This window comes from Garra rufa, chromosome 8 (genome assembly GCF_049309525.1).
Source record: "Garra rufa chromosome 8, GarRuf1.0, whole genome shotgun sequence".
Classification (NCBI taxonomy): domain Eukaryota; kingdom Metazoa; phylum Chordata; class Actinopteri; order Cypriniformes; family Cyprinidae; genus Garra; species Garra rufa.
In genome coordinates this window covers 44,175,066-44,191,110 of record NC_133368.1, presented here as the reverse complement: position 1 = coordinate 44,191,110, position 16,045 = coordinate 44,175,066, and the positions used below count along the sequence as shown (strand labels likewise).

General features: G+C 33.8%; 1 protein-coding gene across 1 annotated transcript in view; it reads left to right on the top strand.

The window, feature by feature from the left end:
• The window catches only part of LOC141340204 (uncharacterized), a 152,585-nt gene that overhangs the window by 22,376 nt on the left and 114,164 nt on the right, over nt 1–16,045 (top strand). Inside the window, exons 15-35 of the mRNA XM_073845130.1 lie at nt 825–893; nt 1,980–2,048; nt 2,149–2,217; nt 3,426–3,494; nt 3,837–3,905; nt 6,053–6,121; nt 6,208–6,276; nt 6,359–6,430; nt 6,552–6,620; nt 6,722–6,793; nt 8,580–8,648; nt 8,827–8,895; nt 10,112–10,180; nt 10,304–10,372; nt 10,613–10,681; nt 10,870–10,938; nt 13,020–13,088; nt 13,269–13,349; nt 13,471–13,506; nt 15,247–15,283; nt 15,361–15,918. Coding sequence (XP_073701231.1) covers nt 825–893; nt 1,980–2,048; nt 2,149–2,217; nt 3,426–3,494; nt 3,837–3,905; nt 6,053–6,121; nt 6,208–6,276; nt 6,359–6,430; nt 6,552–6,620; nt 6,722–6,793; nt 8,580–8,648; nt 8,827–8,895; nt 10,112–10,180; nt 10,304–10,372; nt 10,613–10,681; nt 10,870–10,938; nt 13,020–13,088; nt 13,269–13,349; nt 13,471–13,506; nt 15,247–15,283; nt 15,361–15,918 — 1,891 coding nt within the window. The remainder of the gene's footprint in view (nt 1–824; nt 894–1,979; nt 2,049–2,148; nt 2,218–3,425; nt 3,495–3,836; nt 3,906–6,052; nt 6,122–6,207; nt 6,277–6,358; nt 6,431–6,551; nt 6,621–6,721; nt 6,794–8,579; nt 8,649–8,826; nt 8,896–10,111; nt 10,181–10,303; nt 10,373–10,612; nt 10,682–10,869; nt 10,939–13,019; nt 13,089–13,268; nt 13,350–13,470; nt 13,507–15,246; nt 15,284–15,360; nt 15,919–16,045) is intronic.

Below are 16,045 nucleotides of genomic sequence, written 5' to 3'. Positions count from 1 at the left end.
TCACACCACACAACTTAAAATTATCTATTTGTCTTTTATGCCAAAAATCATGTTTCATGAAGATATTTTATAAATTTCCTACCATAAATATATCAAAACTTAATTATTGATTAGTTATATGCTTTGCTAAGAACTTCATTTAGACAATTTTAAAGGCAATTTTCTCAATATTTAGATTTTTTTGCACCCTCAGATTCCTGGATTTTTAAATAGTTGTATCTATTTTCTCCTAACAAACCATACATCAATTGTAAGCTTATTTATTCAGCTTTCAGATGATGTTTAAATCTCAATTTTTAAAAAATTGACCCTTAGGACTAGTTTTATGGTCCCCTGGGTCATCTAAAAGTGAACATCCCTGGTTAAATTCATCTTAAGCTCTATTATTTACAGGATTTGTAATTAATGAAAATAAAAGAAATTCAACTTGTTGACAATCATGCTTTCAGTGAAAGTGGATTTCTGTCAGTACCATTTTAAATTAGGTTTTTACAAATCGAGGAACAAGATAATTAACAGCATGTCGCAGATACTATACATACTGTACAACTTAAGTTATAGTGAACACAGAAGACACATTCTGTTTCTCAGCTTGAATTCAAAAGGACAGCTCACCTAAAAAATACTAATTTAGTCATTCTATACCTAAGGCCTGATTTCACTCATTTTTCACCTTAAGAATGAAATGCTTATAAGAAACTCTTGAGATTCTATATGAATCTATGTCAGATTTCACACAATGAGAAATTTCTTCCATAAAAAAATAATGAATGTCATTTCAATGAATTTGATTGATCTAATCTGTTGTTTTTAATTAATCACAGGGTGAACGCGGCCCTTCTGGCCCGCCTGGAATTCAGGGCGACAGTGGAATTGGACTTCCTGGACCAAAGGTCAGCTGTATTTACCTGTTTGACTGCAAATTCACAGAAATCCTCAAAATCACAGAAAACAAGTCAGACTTTAAACCTGGAAAAATGCCTAAGCTGAGTTACTCTCTTAGGTTTGGTGATGTTTTGGTCATTTTTCAGCTCACCAACTAGCTAAACTAAGCTAAACCAAGCTAAACTTGGCTGGGATGTAAGACCAGCAAACAATCTAAGGCTGGCATAAAAAAAATTTTTCTTTGACTTTCCATGGCCAATGAACCACCTTAACTAGGAACCCTATAAAGCCTACAGTATCTTATTTGATACTGTATCAAATTTCTAAGGCGTATAAATGATCATCATGATCAAATCTTTGCTTAAAAACGCATTGCACACAATTTACTAGAGGTATATGCCCTCTGTTGTCTGATTGATAGTTTATACGTTTTTAGCAAGTAAAAGGCCTTTTAGTGCAATTGTAAAAACGTCCAATATCAGCTTGTTCACATGTCTTTTTGTTGTGAAACCTTTACTGATTACTTTATAGTAAACATATGTATAGCTTTAATATTATTAGTAATATTTTGTAATAAGATGAACACCTACTGGACTGAAGCAACTTAGGTTTACTTGATTATTCAATCATCGTTTCTTAAAATAATCAAATATTATCCATCAGGCTTTTGGAGAACGTTTATTTGTTCATCTTTCAATCATCTGTGTATTGCATGGCATTATATGTTTTAAACCTACAAAGTATTTAAGTATCATCTTACTGAGACATATTGGGAGATATAGTGACAACAGATATTTACATGCATTTTATTTGAGTACTCTGCCATACTGTTATAAAGATCTCATTGATTTACATTACAAGCTATCTGTACTATTTGGCCGTATAAATATTAGTATCTGCACCAAATTGCATATTTTTACTCAGTTTAGGTGAATAAAATGTGTTTTTTCCTCCTTAAGCATGAGCTCCGTATTCTCCAATATCATACGAACCATTAAAGCCTGGTGTATCAAATTTGATACAAACCAACTGTCATTGTATACATATTTCTTACTTTGTCTTCTGAATTGTTCATGTTTTTGATCCATCTGCAGGGAGATATGGGATTTCAGGGAAGACCAGGTCCTGCGGGTCCACCTGGCATCGGCGAGCCAGGTATGCCTGTAAGTATAGAAATACAAACAACTTCACAAGTGTTTACTCAATTTACACCCATAGATTTGACTATATGACATTTTTCCTCTCATTTCTTCATCAAATCAGGGGCCTCAAGGGCCACAGGGGGTCCAAGGTGAGAAAGGACCACAAGGAGAGGGTTTTCCAGGTCCAAAGGTAAGGTTAGCCTAAAAGCGCCATGTTCTTACTAATGTCTCTATGCTCTTTAATCAGCCTTTGTAGCAGCCAAAGGCAATCTGAGAAGATCTAAGCAAGCAAATGCATTAAAGACTTGTAATTTTTTTTATAATACCTCATTAGAGGCTCAGAGTTCCCTGGTAAATCCTCATTTCAAAACCCAAGGCTATTAATTATGTTCACAGATAAATTAGCTGAGCATTACCAGCCTGAGGATGCAAGACAGAATTTAATGGATCCGTTTTCTTTGACCTCTATAAAGACTCTTTGTAATCTGTCTAATGTTAGCAGTCTACATCAAAGTCAGAGCTGTGCATGAAATGTAATCGTAAATTAAAAATACAGGAAAGAAACTTGAGTCATGTCTCAGTTCACCCAGTAGCTAAACTAAATTATATCTCAATATTTTTAGATTTCTGATGATATTCAGTATTCATGATGATGCAAATCAAGTTTTGAATCAGTTTAAAATAATTTACAGGAATTAACTGAATATAAAGTTAAATTAACTAAATATCTATTAAATGTTAAAAGCATAGTTCTTTAATCTGCAGTTTATTTTATGCTAACATTTACAAATTAAATGCATGTGACAATAAAAAAATAATAATAAGCAGTGTTATCGTTAACTGCAACTAAAACTAAAAAATCGTTTTCTGTAATTAAAATAAAGCTGAAATAAATACTAAACTTATAAAACAAACAAAAATTAGTAAATATGTTTATATACTAAAATTACTACAACCAAATAAATGTTTATTCATTTTTATTATTTCTAAATAAAAAAAATATATATTAAAAATGATAAAAACAAATAACAAAATTACTATACCTGAAGATTACAATGAATTAAGTTGAAGTACTAAAATTAAGTAAAATAAAAAAAAGTACAAATATAACAAAATAAAATAAGAATAAAACTAATAAAAATTAAAAGAAAGATTTAACAAATAATTATTGTTAATTGGTGTTTGAAATTAACTAGTGCAGCACAACTCCAATTTAAATAAAAAACAAGTTTAACAAATCCTGGATTTTGCTCTAATTGACCTTCAGACAGACCGAACCAAAACAGGTGTTTTCTAAATCCCACAGACGAAGAAACAATACATGCAATGCAGTAAATGCATCCAAATGGGTTAGCATTTCAGAGACTATGGGCTGATTACGCCTCTTTTGTTTGACAGGGGGACCGGGGTCTGGAGGGGCCGAAGGGACCAAGAGGACAGCCGGGTGCTGGAATCAAAGGCGATAAGGTGGGCTGTAAATATATCAGCACATGAATGGGATTCACACCACCACACCATCAATGATACACAAAGGGTTTAATGAAGTATGTAAACTGGCCCTGAGTTCCCATTTAAACACCAGGGACTGATTGGACGGTAATAAAGGGTGTGAAAGAGCAGATTGGAGGGCGGTACAGCTCAACTTACTGTGGGAAGCAGAGCAGAATTCTGCTCACCTATAGTACTGAATAAAACACCAGTCATTTCTTAAACTCAAAATAGACAGATTATTATTCCTGCAAATTAAATCTCAGGGTATTTTAGAGATGTATTACTCTGATTACTGATTCATCTTCATTGCGTCTTCAGGGTGAATTTGGGCCTCCAGGTTTGCCAGGACCGATTGGACTCCCAGGGCTTGGTATTCAGGGAGAAAAGGTGATATGAAGTGTCTGTCCTTAACTTATGTGTACTTAGTGTTTTGCAAAAGTATTCATACTCCTATATTATTTTCACATTTTGTTATGTAGCTGCCTAATGTTAAACTGTTTTAAATTACTTTTTTCCTCAACATCAATCCACACTCCATACACCATAATGACAAAGAAAAAACTGAATTGTCACAACTTCGTAAATGTATTAAAAATAAAAAAAGTAACTAAGTACATTGCATAAGTATTCATACTCTTAACTCAGTACTAGGCAACCTTTTCAGCCTCGAGTCTTTTTAGGTAAGATATGACAGGTTTTGCACATCAGTATTTGGCGATTATCTGTCATTCTTCGCCTCACCTCCTCACCTTTCAAGCTTTGTCAGCTTTGATGACATTTTCAGGTTTCTCCAGAAATGTTTGATTGGGTTCAAGCCCAGGCTCTTGCTGGGCCACTCAAGGACATAGAGACAGAGTTGTCTATAAGACACTCTTGCTGTGTGCTTAAGGTCATTGTCCCATTGGAAGGTGAACCTTCTGCCCAGTCTGAGGTTCTGAATGGGTTTTTATTAAGGCTATCTCAATAATTTGGTGCATTGAGCTTCTCTTTTACTCTGACATGTCCCTCAGTCCATACAGCTGAAAAACAGCCCCACAACATGAGGCTGATGAGCAGTGCCTGGATGATAGGAATTGAGGTTCATCAGACCAGAGAGAATCTTGTTTCTCACAATCTGAGGGTCCTTTAAATGCGTGTTTAAAGAGTGTTTTCATTTATCTTCACTGTGGAGAGGATTGTTGCAGTGATGTTTGTAGGTTTCTCCTATCTCTAGAGTGACCATCAGGTTCTTGGTCACCACTCTAGCCAAGGTTCTTCTGCATCAATTGCCAGATCGGTGGAGTGTTGTAGTGATGTTTGTCCATCTGTAGGTTTCTCCTATCTCCACATATGTTCATGGAGCTCAACTAAAGTGACCATCAGATTCTTGGTCACCACTCTAGCCAAGGCTCTTCTCCATCAATTGCTCAGTTCGGCCAAGAGGCCAGCTCTAGGAAGAGTCCTGGTTGTTTCAAACTTCTTCCATTAAGTCTGTGAACCTTCAATGCAGCAGACTTTTTTCTGAACTCTTACCAAGATGTGTGGCTTGATGTGGTCCTGTCTATGAGCTCTACAGGCAGTTTTTTGTTTACCTGGCTTTTGCTCTAATATGCATTTTTAGCTGTTCGATGTATTATTAAGATGTGTGTGCCTTCTAAATCATACTCATTCAACTGAATTTGCCACAGGTTAAAGGTTGTATCAGCGATTTCTAGCCTAAAACATAAAGTGTCAATTTCACCTGACCTTTCTTCACGATCCGCTCGCTGACTGCCCCATAAATTGTCTGTGAAAAAACCGCGTCTCTCTGGTCAGCCTAGGGTCCGAGATATGCCAAAAAAACAATCGGCACTACCAACCTTTCCACACAAAAACAAACAGTGTTCCAACCAATCAGCGTCAGGGGTTTGGTGTTGTGGACTTTCGCTCCGCCTCCCTCACATCCCTGCACCAGTAGGAAAGTCCACAACACCAAACCCCTGACGCTGATTGGTTGGAACACTGTTTGTTTTTGTGTGGAAAGGTTGGTAGTGCCGATTGTTTTTTTGGCATATCTCGGACCCTAGGCTGACCAGAGAGACGCGGTTTTTTCACAGACAATTTATGGGGCAGGCAGCGAGCGGATCGTGAAGAAAGGTCAGGTGAAATTGACACTTTATGTTTTAGGCTAGAAATCGCTGATACAACCTTTAAATTCACTCAAAGTGTAGTAACATCTACAAGCAATATGAATGCTTCTGAGCTAAATTTCAACTGTCTCAGATAAGGGTATGAATACAGAATCATAGAAACAATTCTTATTAAATTTGCAAAGGATGGTAAAACCCTGTTTTTTGCTTTGACATTATGATGTATGGAGTGTAGATTGATGTAGAAAAAAATAATTTAAAGTAGTTTAACATAAGGCAGCAACATAACAAACTGTAAAAACAATTAAGGGGTGTGAATACTTTAGCCACTGCTCTTGACTTTTTTACAGGGTACAAAGAATTAAGAAAATGTACATAAATGGATATGCATATATGGACTTTTTCTCATTTACTTCTTAATATCAGGGTGTTGAGGGTCCGAGGGGGCCTCCAGGAGGAAGAGGACAACCAGGAGAGGGTTTCCCTGGTCCCAAGGTTGGTAGTAAAGAGTATAATTAATGGCAAACTGGTATAGGAAATTTGTCCTGGCTTGATTTTTTAACTATTTTCCATGTTTCTAGGGAGAACAAGGTTTACCGGGAGAAATGGGTGCCCCGGGAGAGAGAGGGCATGGTGAACCTGGAGCAAAGGTTTGTGTCCAGGGGGGTGGTGTAGGCTCAAAAATGATGAAAACTTAAAAGGTGGTACTGAGTACTGCTATTATTTCTTTAGGGTGAACCTGGTTCATCTGGACTGGCTGGTGTACCTGGACTTCCTGGGGAGGATGGAGCTCCAGGACAAAAGGTAACTTAACTTTCTGATGCCTGAACTGGTGATTAAGATTGAGTGTTATGCTGATTAGGTATGTCTCTAGACAAATATGTAAGTTAATCGGATGTTAAATGCATTGTGTTCTCTTCAACAGGGTGAGCCTGGGGCAGCAGGTTTGAGGGGACCTGAGGGGGCTGCAGGAATCGGCACTCAAGGAGAGAAGGTACAATACTTCATTCATATCATGGTGGATGTCAAAAAAGGCTTTAGTATCATCACCTTCAGTATATGTTGACTGATATTCTGCATTTATCATCATAATAGGGAGATCAAGGCCAACGTGGCATTCGAGGGTTGCCAGGTCCTCTTGGCATAAGTGGCCCATCGGGACCAAAGGTGAGAATATTTAAAGAAACCTTGTGCAACCTTGGTTCTGGAAGTACATTTTCTTGATTACAAAAAGTTTTAAATAATGAGTTAAATAAATAAGCTCTGAACTAAAGCAACCAAGTTAGCAAATTTCAGCATTACAAACTTTGACTGAAGGTATCAAAAGGGTTTGGATAGTATGATTTTTACTGTTATTAAAAAAGTCTCTTCTGCTCACCAGCATTTATCTGAAATAGAAATCATTTGTAACATTATAAATGTCTTTATCATCACTTTTGATCAATTTAAAGCATCCTTGAAATAGTGTATAATGTTACAAAAGCTTTTTATTTCAGATAAATGCTTATCTTTGGATCTATTTTTTTTTTTTAAATCCTGGAAAAAATGTACTCAGCTGTTTTAAATATTGATAATAATAATAAAATGTTTCTTGATCAGAAAATCAGCATATTTAAATAATTTCTGGAGGATCATGTGACACTGAAGACTGAAGTAATGATGCTGAAAATTCAGCTTCAATCACAGGAATAAATTACACTTTAAAATACATTCAAATAGAAGGCAGTAAATTTAAAATAGTACAAATATTTCACAATTTTACTGCTTTTGCAGTATTTTGGCTCAAATAAATGCAGGCTTGGTTTGCAGAAGAGACTAAAAACATTAAAAACTTACTTTTAAAAAACGTTTGACTGGTAGTATATTTGAAAATTAGAAAATGACACAAACAAAAGTATAAAATACAAATAAAATATAAAAATTCTACAGTACACACTAGTGTTCAAAAGTTTGGTGTCAGTACGATTTTTTTTTTAAGAAATTAATACTTTTATTTAGCAAGGACACATTCAATTCATCAAAAGTGATAGTAAAGACTTCATAATATTACAAAGATTTCTATTTTAAATAAATGCTGTTCTTTTGCTGAACTTCATCAAAGACTACTGAAATTGTTTTTAATTGTAATAGTATTTCAGAGTATTACTGTTTTAACTTTCATTTTGATCATATTTAATCATATGTGACCCTGGACCACAAAACCAGTCATAAGGTTAAATTTTACAAAACTGAGATATATACATCATATGAAAGCTCAAAGAAATAAGCTTTCTATTGATATATGGTTTGTTAGGATAGGACAATATTTGGCCGAGATACATCTATTTGAAAATCTGAAATCTAAGGGTGCAAAAAATCAAAATACTGAGAAAATCACCTTTAAAGTTGTCCAAATTAAGTTCTTATCAATGCATATTACTAATCAAAAATTACATTTTGATAGGTTTATAGTAGGAATTTTACAAAAAATCTTCATGGAACATGATCTTTACTTAATTTCCTAATGATTTTTGACATAAAAGAAAAATCAATAATTTTGACCCATACAATGTATTTTTGGCTATTGCTACAAATATACCCCAGCGACTTAAGACTGGTTTTGTGGTCCAGGGTCACATATTTATTTTGATCATTTAAACAAAAATCTTACCAAAACTTTTAAACAGGAGAGTATTTTTACTTTAAAATATTTAAATGTTTGCAAATACAAAAGAGTGTAGGGAGAAAAGGAAAGGAACTTTAATGTTGTGCTCTAGGGAGTCATGAAAACAATAAACAATAAATATAAATATAATAGTATTTAAATGAAAACATTAAGATGAAATGTGGGGACTCCAAGCTTACAAAACCGCTCATTGTTTGAAGCAGCAGTGCAATAAATGCCTGTGGTTTCTCACATAGTTTTATAAGTGATGCAGTTACATCACTGGAACATTACACTGATGTTTTTCAGGGGGAGCCAGGTACGCCAGGAAGGCTGGGCATGCCAGGATTACCTGGACGAGCTCTTGCAGGAGCAAAGGTAACAAAGCTAAGCTACTACAACTGTGCCACTCCCTACAGGCTGGCAAGCTGTCATCGTGTTGATGGCCCACTGCCAACACTATGAATCAGAACAATTCTACTTTAACATTCATCATAGCCAACTTAGCAATAAAACAGAGAAGTAATGCTATGACCTCATCTCCTTGTGCCTTCAGGGCGATGTGGGTCCCGCTGGTCCTCCCGGACCAATTGGAGAGACTGGTTACGGTTTGCCTGGTCCAAAGGTGGGTGGAACTTTTTGACCTGTAGAAAAAGAGTAAAAGAAATATATATACACTACCAGATTTTTAATGTTTTTTAAAGAAGTCTCTTCTTTATTTGATCCAAAGTTCTACAAAAACAGTAAAACTTTGAAATATTTTTACTATTTAAAATAACTGTTTTCTATTTGAATATATTTTAAAAAGTAATTTATTCCTGTGATTTCAAAGCTGTATTTTCAGCATCATTACTCCAGTCACACGATCATTCAGATATCATTCTAATATTTTTATTTGTTGCTCAAAAAAATTATTATAATTATTATTATGTTGCAAACAGCGGTTTTTTTAGGTTTCTTTGAAAAGAACAGCATTTATCTGAAATACAAATGTCTTTATCATCAGTTTTCATCAATTTAAAGCATCCTTGCTAAATAAAAGTATTTATTTCCATAATTTATTTCCCCAAAAATGAAAAAAAAATTCCAAGTTTTTGAATGATATAGTGTATAATGTTACAAAAGCTTTTTATTTAAGATAAATGATGATCTTTGGATCTTTCTATTTTTTTCTCAACTGTTTTAAATATTATTAATAATAATATTAATAAAATGTTTTTGAGCTGCAAATCAGCATATTAGAATGATTTCTGAAGGATCATGTGATACAGAAGACTGGGGTATTGATGCTAAAAATTCAGATTTGATCACAGGAATAAATTACATTTTAAAATATATATTTAAATAGAAAACAGATATTTTAGTAAAATTATTTATTTATTTTTTACTGTTCTGCCATACTTTGGATCAAATAAATGCAGGCTTGGAGAGCAAAAGAGACTTCTAGAAATCTTACTGTTCAAAAACGTTTGATGGGCAGTGTAGATTTTTTAATGTTTTGTAATGGTTGTGAAATACTGCAATTACGTTTACTATGCTAATCATAAAACAGCAAACTTTTTTTATAGGCATATTTTTTTGTTTTTGAAACTACTCTCTTATACACACCAAGGCTACATTTGATCAGAAAATTCCCAAAAATAAAAATGTAAAATATAATTCTAATTTAAATAGCTGATTACTATTTGAATATATTCTAAAATGTAATTTATTCTGGTGATGCAAAGCTGAATTTTCAGCATCATTTCTCACGTCCTCAGCATCACATGATTAAAAAATCTTAATTATTTAAACATTTGACCAGTGCATATAAAGTGATATTCCTTCCTTCTCACATTTAGGGTGATCGAGGTAACCCAGGGCCACCCGGACCATTTGGGCCTAAAGGTGAAGGATTCCCTGGTCCAGTGGTAAGCAATATTTTACATCCCAGCTATTTCCATAAAACATCACTAAAATCTTAAGTTATTTTTATTATAGTTCCCTTAATCAGGTTTGTTGCACATCTGAGCATGTGTGTTTATCTTATACAGGGTCTGCCTGGATTACCAGGACCACCAGGTGAGGTCGGCCCTGAAGGCATTGGTGTTCCTGGACCAAAGGTGAAGTTAACACTTGGACCTGGCAAAAGCTTGTATTTCTAATGATGTATGAGTGTCATTTCTGATTTTCACACTTGGACATGGAAATATTTGCCTTGTCTTACTTTGTATGAAGTATTAGTAAAGCATTAAAATGCACCCATAAGGCTGTTGAACATGAATGATAGGAATATGAAAACATTCTGCATACAAGGAATAATTCTAAATGGTGCTTTTGCTAAAACTTCACTTTCATTTCAGGGAGATGTTGGATTTAGAGGTTTGCCTGGTTTGCCAGGACCACCTGGTGAAGGACTGCCAGGACCACCGGTAAGATTAATATTCATGTCATCTGATATAAACTCTTCTATGAATCTTCCTGTCAACAGTAATGAGACTGTGATACTAAACACCCCTGAACAAGAGCTCTGAACCGCATGCACAGGGAGTCTGTCTGTGTTGCTGTGGGGATTGAGTCTGTTCTACCTCTAATTAATTCTGCTGTCTTGCTGTTTCAGGGCAACATGGGGAGATCAGGTCCTCCAGGACCACAAGGACCCCCAGGGGAAGGCATTCAGGGACCCAAAGTAGGTTAACTATCTACTACCTGCAATATAGGGTTAAGCAATGTATCTAAAAATGATATATATGTGACCTTAAGTGAGTCTTAAGTAGCATGCATAGCCAAAAATACATTGTATGGGTCAAAATGATACATTTTTATTTTTTATGCCAAAAATAATTAGGATATTAAGTAAAGATCATGCTCTATGAAGATATTTTGTAAATGTCCTACTGAAAATATATCAAAACTTAATTTTTCATTAGTATTGCTAAGAACTTTATTTGGACAACTTTAAAGGTGATTTTCTCAATATGTGACCCTGGACCACAAAACCAGTCATAAGGTTAAATTTTACAAAACTGAGATGTATGCATTGAAGATCTGGAATCTGAGGGTGCAAAAAAAATCAAAATACTGAGAAAATCACCTTTAAAGTTCTCCAAATTAAGTTCTTAACAATGCATATTACTAGTCAAAAATTACATTTTGATATATTTATAGTAGGAATTTTGCAAAAAATCTTCATGGAACATGATCTTTACTCAATTTCCTAATTATTTTTGGCATAAACGAAAAATCAATAATTTTGACCCATACAATGTATTTTTGGCTATTGCTACAAATATATCCCAGCGACTTAAGACTGGTTTTGTGGTCCAGGGTCACATATTTAGATTTTTTGCACCCTCAGATTCCACATTTTCAAATAGTTGCATCTTAGCCAAATATTGTCCTTAAAAAAAGACCCTTATGACTGGTTTTGTGGTCCAAAGTTACATTTAGTCTGGATATTTCTGTATTTATGCTTAAAAAAAGGTGTTTTGTTTTTATAATGTCAACCAAACAATTTAAAATTTACTTCAAAAATGACCAATACACTGTTTTTAAAGGGATAATTCACCCCAAAATGAATATTCTGTCATTATTTATTCAGACACACGTCGTTCCAAACCTGTATGACTCTTTGTTTTTCTACAGAACACAAAAAATATATACAGGTGCATATCAATAAATTAGAATGTCGTGGAAAAGTTCATTTATTTGAATAATTCAACTTAAATTGTGAAACTTGTGTATGAAAGACTGAAGTAGTTTAAGTCTTTGGCTCTTTTAATTGTGATGATTTGGCTCCTACCGAAAATATATCAAAAATTTATTTTTGATTAGTAATATGCATTGCTAAGAACTTCATTTGGACAACTTTAAAGGCGATTTTCTCAATATTTAGATTTTTTTGCACCCTCTGATTCCAGATTTTTAAATAGTTTGTATCTCGGCCAAATATTGTCCTTTTTTTTATTTTTTATTTTTTTATGTATTTCAAAAATGACCAAGGCACAGTTTTTTGAGGGATAATTCAACCAAAAATTATTTATCTGTCATTATTTATTCAGCCACACATCGTTTCTAAACCTCAGTTTCTAAACCTCACACATACTGAAGTAGTTTAAGTTTATTTTTATTTTTTATTTATTTATTTATTTTTTTATTTTTTTAGTTTATTTTTTGCACCCTCAGATTCCAGATTTTCAAATAGTTGTATCTCGGCCAAATATTGTCCTTTTTTTTTTAACAATTTAAAATGTACTTCAAAGACATTGCTTTTTAATGGATAATTCACCCAAAAATGAAGATTCTGTCATTATTTATTCACCCACACGTCGTTCCAAACCTGTATGACTCTTTTTTTTATACAGAACACAAAAATATACTTTGAAGAATGTTGGTGACCAAACTATTTTGATTGCCTTTAACTTCAATTGTAGTTTATAAAATAGAAGTCAATGGAAACCAAAACTGTTGAAACTTCTTGTGAGTTCTGCAAAATATATAGAGTCAGGGTCAAAACCTGTCCAAAAACAGGTTTAGACTGACACTAGGGTGAATAAATAATGACTGAATGTTCTTTTTTTTTTGGTGGGGGGGGGGGTATCCCTTTAAATTAAAAAAAGACAAAATGATTATGTCGTCATTTTATATTATCAGCAAAATCATTAATTTTCTAAATATCGCCCAGTTCTACTAGAACGTACTGTAGCTTTGTGTAAAGTCATGATAACCTGGTTTAAGAAAGAAAATAAACTTGTTTGTTAAATCCATCAGGGTGATCAGGGGGCTCCGGGAGTGACAGGACCGAGGGGCCCTTCAGGAGAGGGACTTCCAGGCTCCAAGGTGAGACTTTGGTTTAGATATATAAGTATATGAGTAGAGTGCGTGAACATAGATGTCTTAAAGGCACAGTAGCAAGAAAACGGCCCAATTGAAAACAACTTCAGGAATAAACATTAAATAATTAATTAAAACATAAGATATGTGCCCTTTAATTCAAGTGTAAATCTCTCTGTCCTGTAGGGTGATCGTGGTTTGCAGGGCGAGAGGGGCTTCAAAGGAATAAAAGGTGACATGGGTGACCCAGGGACGCCAGGACTAGCTGTGAGTTCATTTAGTGACTATAAAGCATCTTTTGTGTAATAGCAGACGGAGTTTTAAATGTGAATACTAAATCACATTGTACATCAACTTGTTTAATAAGTGTTTTCATCTCTTCTTTTAGGGAAGACCAGGATTTAAAGGCGAACAAGGGCTCACCGTAAGATCAAATATATTTGCATCTTTTCAATTGTATTTTAACCAACCATATGCTTTGCAAATATTAACAAATGCTGTCATTTTTTAATGATTTTTTTTTTTTTTTTTAGAAATTAATGTGTTAATTCGAATGCATTGTAAATATTAGAAAATGTAGTAATTGATTTTTCAGAGAGAAGACATTATCAAGCTAATTAAGGAGTTAATTTTAGAAAAATTATGCAATCGTATGCATTGTAAATATTTGTAAATTCTGTCATTTTAATGTTTTTTTGACGAGAAGAAAATGAGGACATTTTAAGAAAACTAAGCGATCATATGCACTGTAAAAATTAGCAAATTAGGTACTTTATTAATGATTTTTTTAGAGAATGTAAAGGAGTTAATTTTAAGAAAACTATACAACCATAAGCATTTCAGTCATTTTTCAGTCTTTTATCAAAGAGAAGACAATCAAGGAAAATTATACATTGTAAATATTAGAAAATTCAGTCATCATTTAATTATTTTTCACCAAAAACATATAAACAGACTGATGAATATGTTCATTTTAGGGAAACGTTGCAACCGTATGTATTTTAAATATTAATCAGTTATATATAGGAAAAGCATGCAACCATATGCACTGTAAATATTAGCAAATTAGTTTTTTTATATTATTTTTCAGATAGAAGAATATTAAGCTGATTAAGGAGTTATTTTTTGGAAAACTATGCAAATTTATGCACTGTAAATATTAATTAGTTAAATTTAGGAAAAGTGTGCAACCAAATGCATTGGAAATATTGGCAAATTCAATAATTTTTCAGTGTTTTATCTAAAAGAAGACAATCAAGCTGATTAGGGAATTAAGGAAAACTATGCAACCACATGTATTGTAAATATGAATAAAAACTGTTTTTTTTGTTCAACTATTTTAATTAGAGAAGACATAATTAGGCTGATGAATGTGTTAATATTAGAAAAATGATGCAATCGTATGTATTTTAAATAATAATAGTTACAATTAGGAAATGTATGCAACCATATGCATTGTGAATATTACCAAATTAAGTATTTTTATGATTTTTTAGAGAGAAGAAAATCAAGCTCATTAAGGAGTTATTTTTTTTAGAAGACTGCAATTTTTTGCATTGTAAATACTGGCAAATTCAATCATGTTTCAGTGTTTTATCAAAGACAAAACAATCAAGCTGATTAAAGAATTAATTTTAGGAAAACTATGTAACGATATGTGTTGCACATATCAGAAAATTTAGTCTTTTTATTCAACTATTTTAAGAAGAAAAGACATAATGAGGCTGATAAATGTGTTGATTTTAAGAATATGATGCAACCGTATGCATGTTAAATATTAATGAGTTAAATTTAGGAAAGCTATGCAGTCATATGCATTGTAAATATTAGCAAGTTAAACCAATTTTTATGATTTTTCAGAGAGAAGACATAATCAGGCTGATAAATATGTTAATTTTAGGAAAACTATACAACCATGTGCATTGTAAATATTAGCAACTTCAGCCATTTTATCAAAAAGAAGACAATCAACCTGATTAATTAGTTCATTTTAGGAAAGCTATGCATTCATATGCATGGTAAATATTTGGAAATTAAGTATTTTTTAATGTTTTTCAAAGAGAAGACATACTGTAATGAAGCTGATTAATGTGTTAGGAAAACTATGCAACCATATGCACTGTACATATTAACACATTTATTCATTTTTTTAATTATATTTCAGAGGGAAGACATAATCAAGCTGATTAAGGAGATTTGTGGTGAGTTTTACACTTGTGACAAAACACAATTTGATCATGAAATAGCAGTGTCATGATATGACTGCATATATTTCTAGGATGTGGTATTAAGTGCAAGGAAAGGCCCATGGAGCTGGTGTTTGTGATTGACAGCTCTGAAAGTGTTGGCCCGGAAAACTTTGAGATCATCAAGGACTTTGTCACAGCTTTGGTGGACCGCGTCACTGTGGGTCGTAATGCCACGAGAATCGGTCTAATTCTTTACAGCTTAGACGTCCATCTGGAGTTCAACCTGGCCAGGTATATGACCAAGCAGGATGTCAAGAAGGCAATCAGGAACATGCCTTACATGGGAGAAGGCACCTACACTGGCACCGCCATCCGCAAAGCCACACAAGAGGCGTTTTACAGTGCCAGAAACGGGGTCAGAAAAGTAGCCATCGTCATTACGGATGGACAGACGGATAAAAGAGAATCTGTTAAGCTGGATATGGCAGTACGTGAGGCTCAAGTGGCGAATATTGAGATGTACGCTCTGGGAATCGTCAACACCTCTGACCCAACGCAAGCTGAGTTCCTGAGGGAGCTCAATCTCATTGCTTCTGATCCTGACAGTGAACATATGTTCCTCATTGATGACTACAACACACTGCCAGGTAAGCATGGAAAAAAATTAAACCCATCCACCTTTTGCTTCAAAGCATAAATAAGCTTTTGAATGAGATTTCTGGTTCGTAGGGAAATAACGAGAAAAATAACAACGTGCAGTACATGGTAAAATGG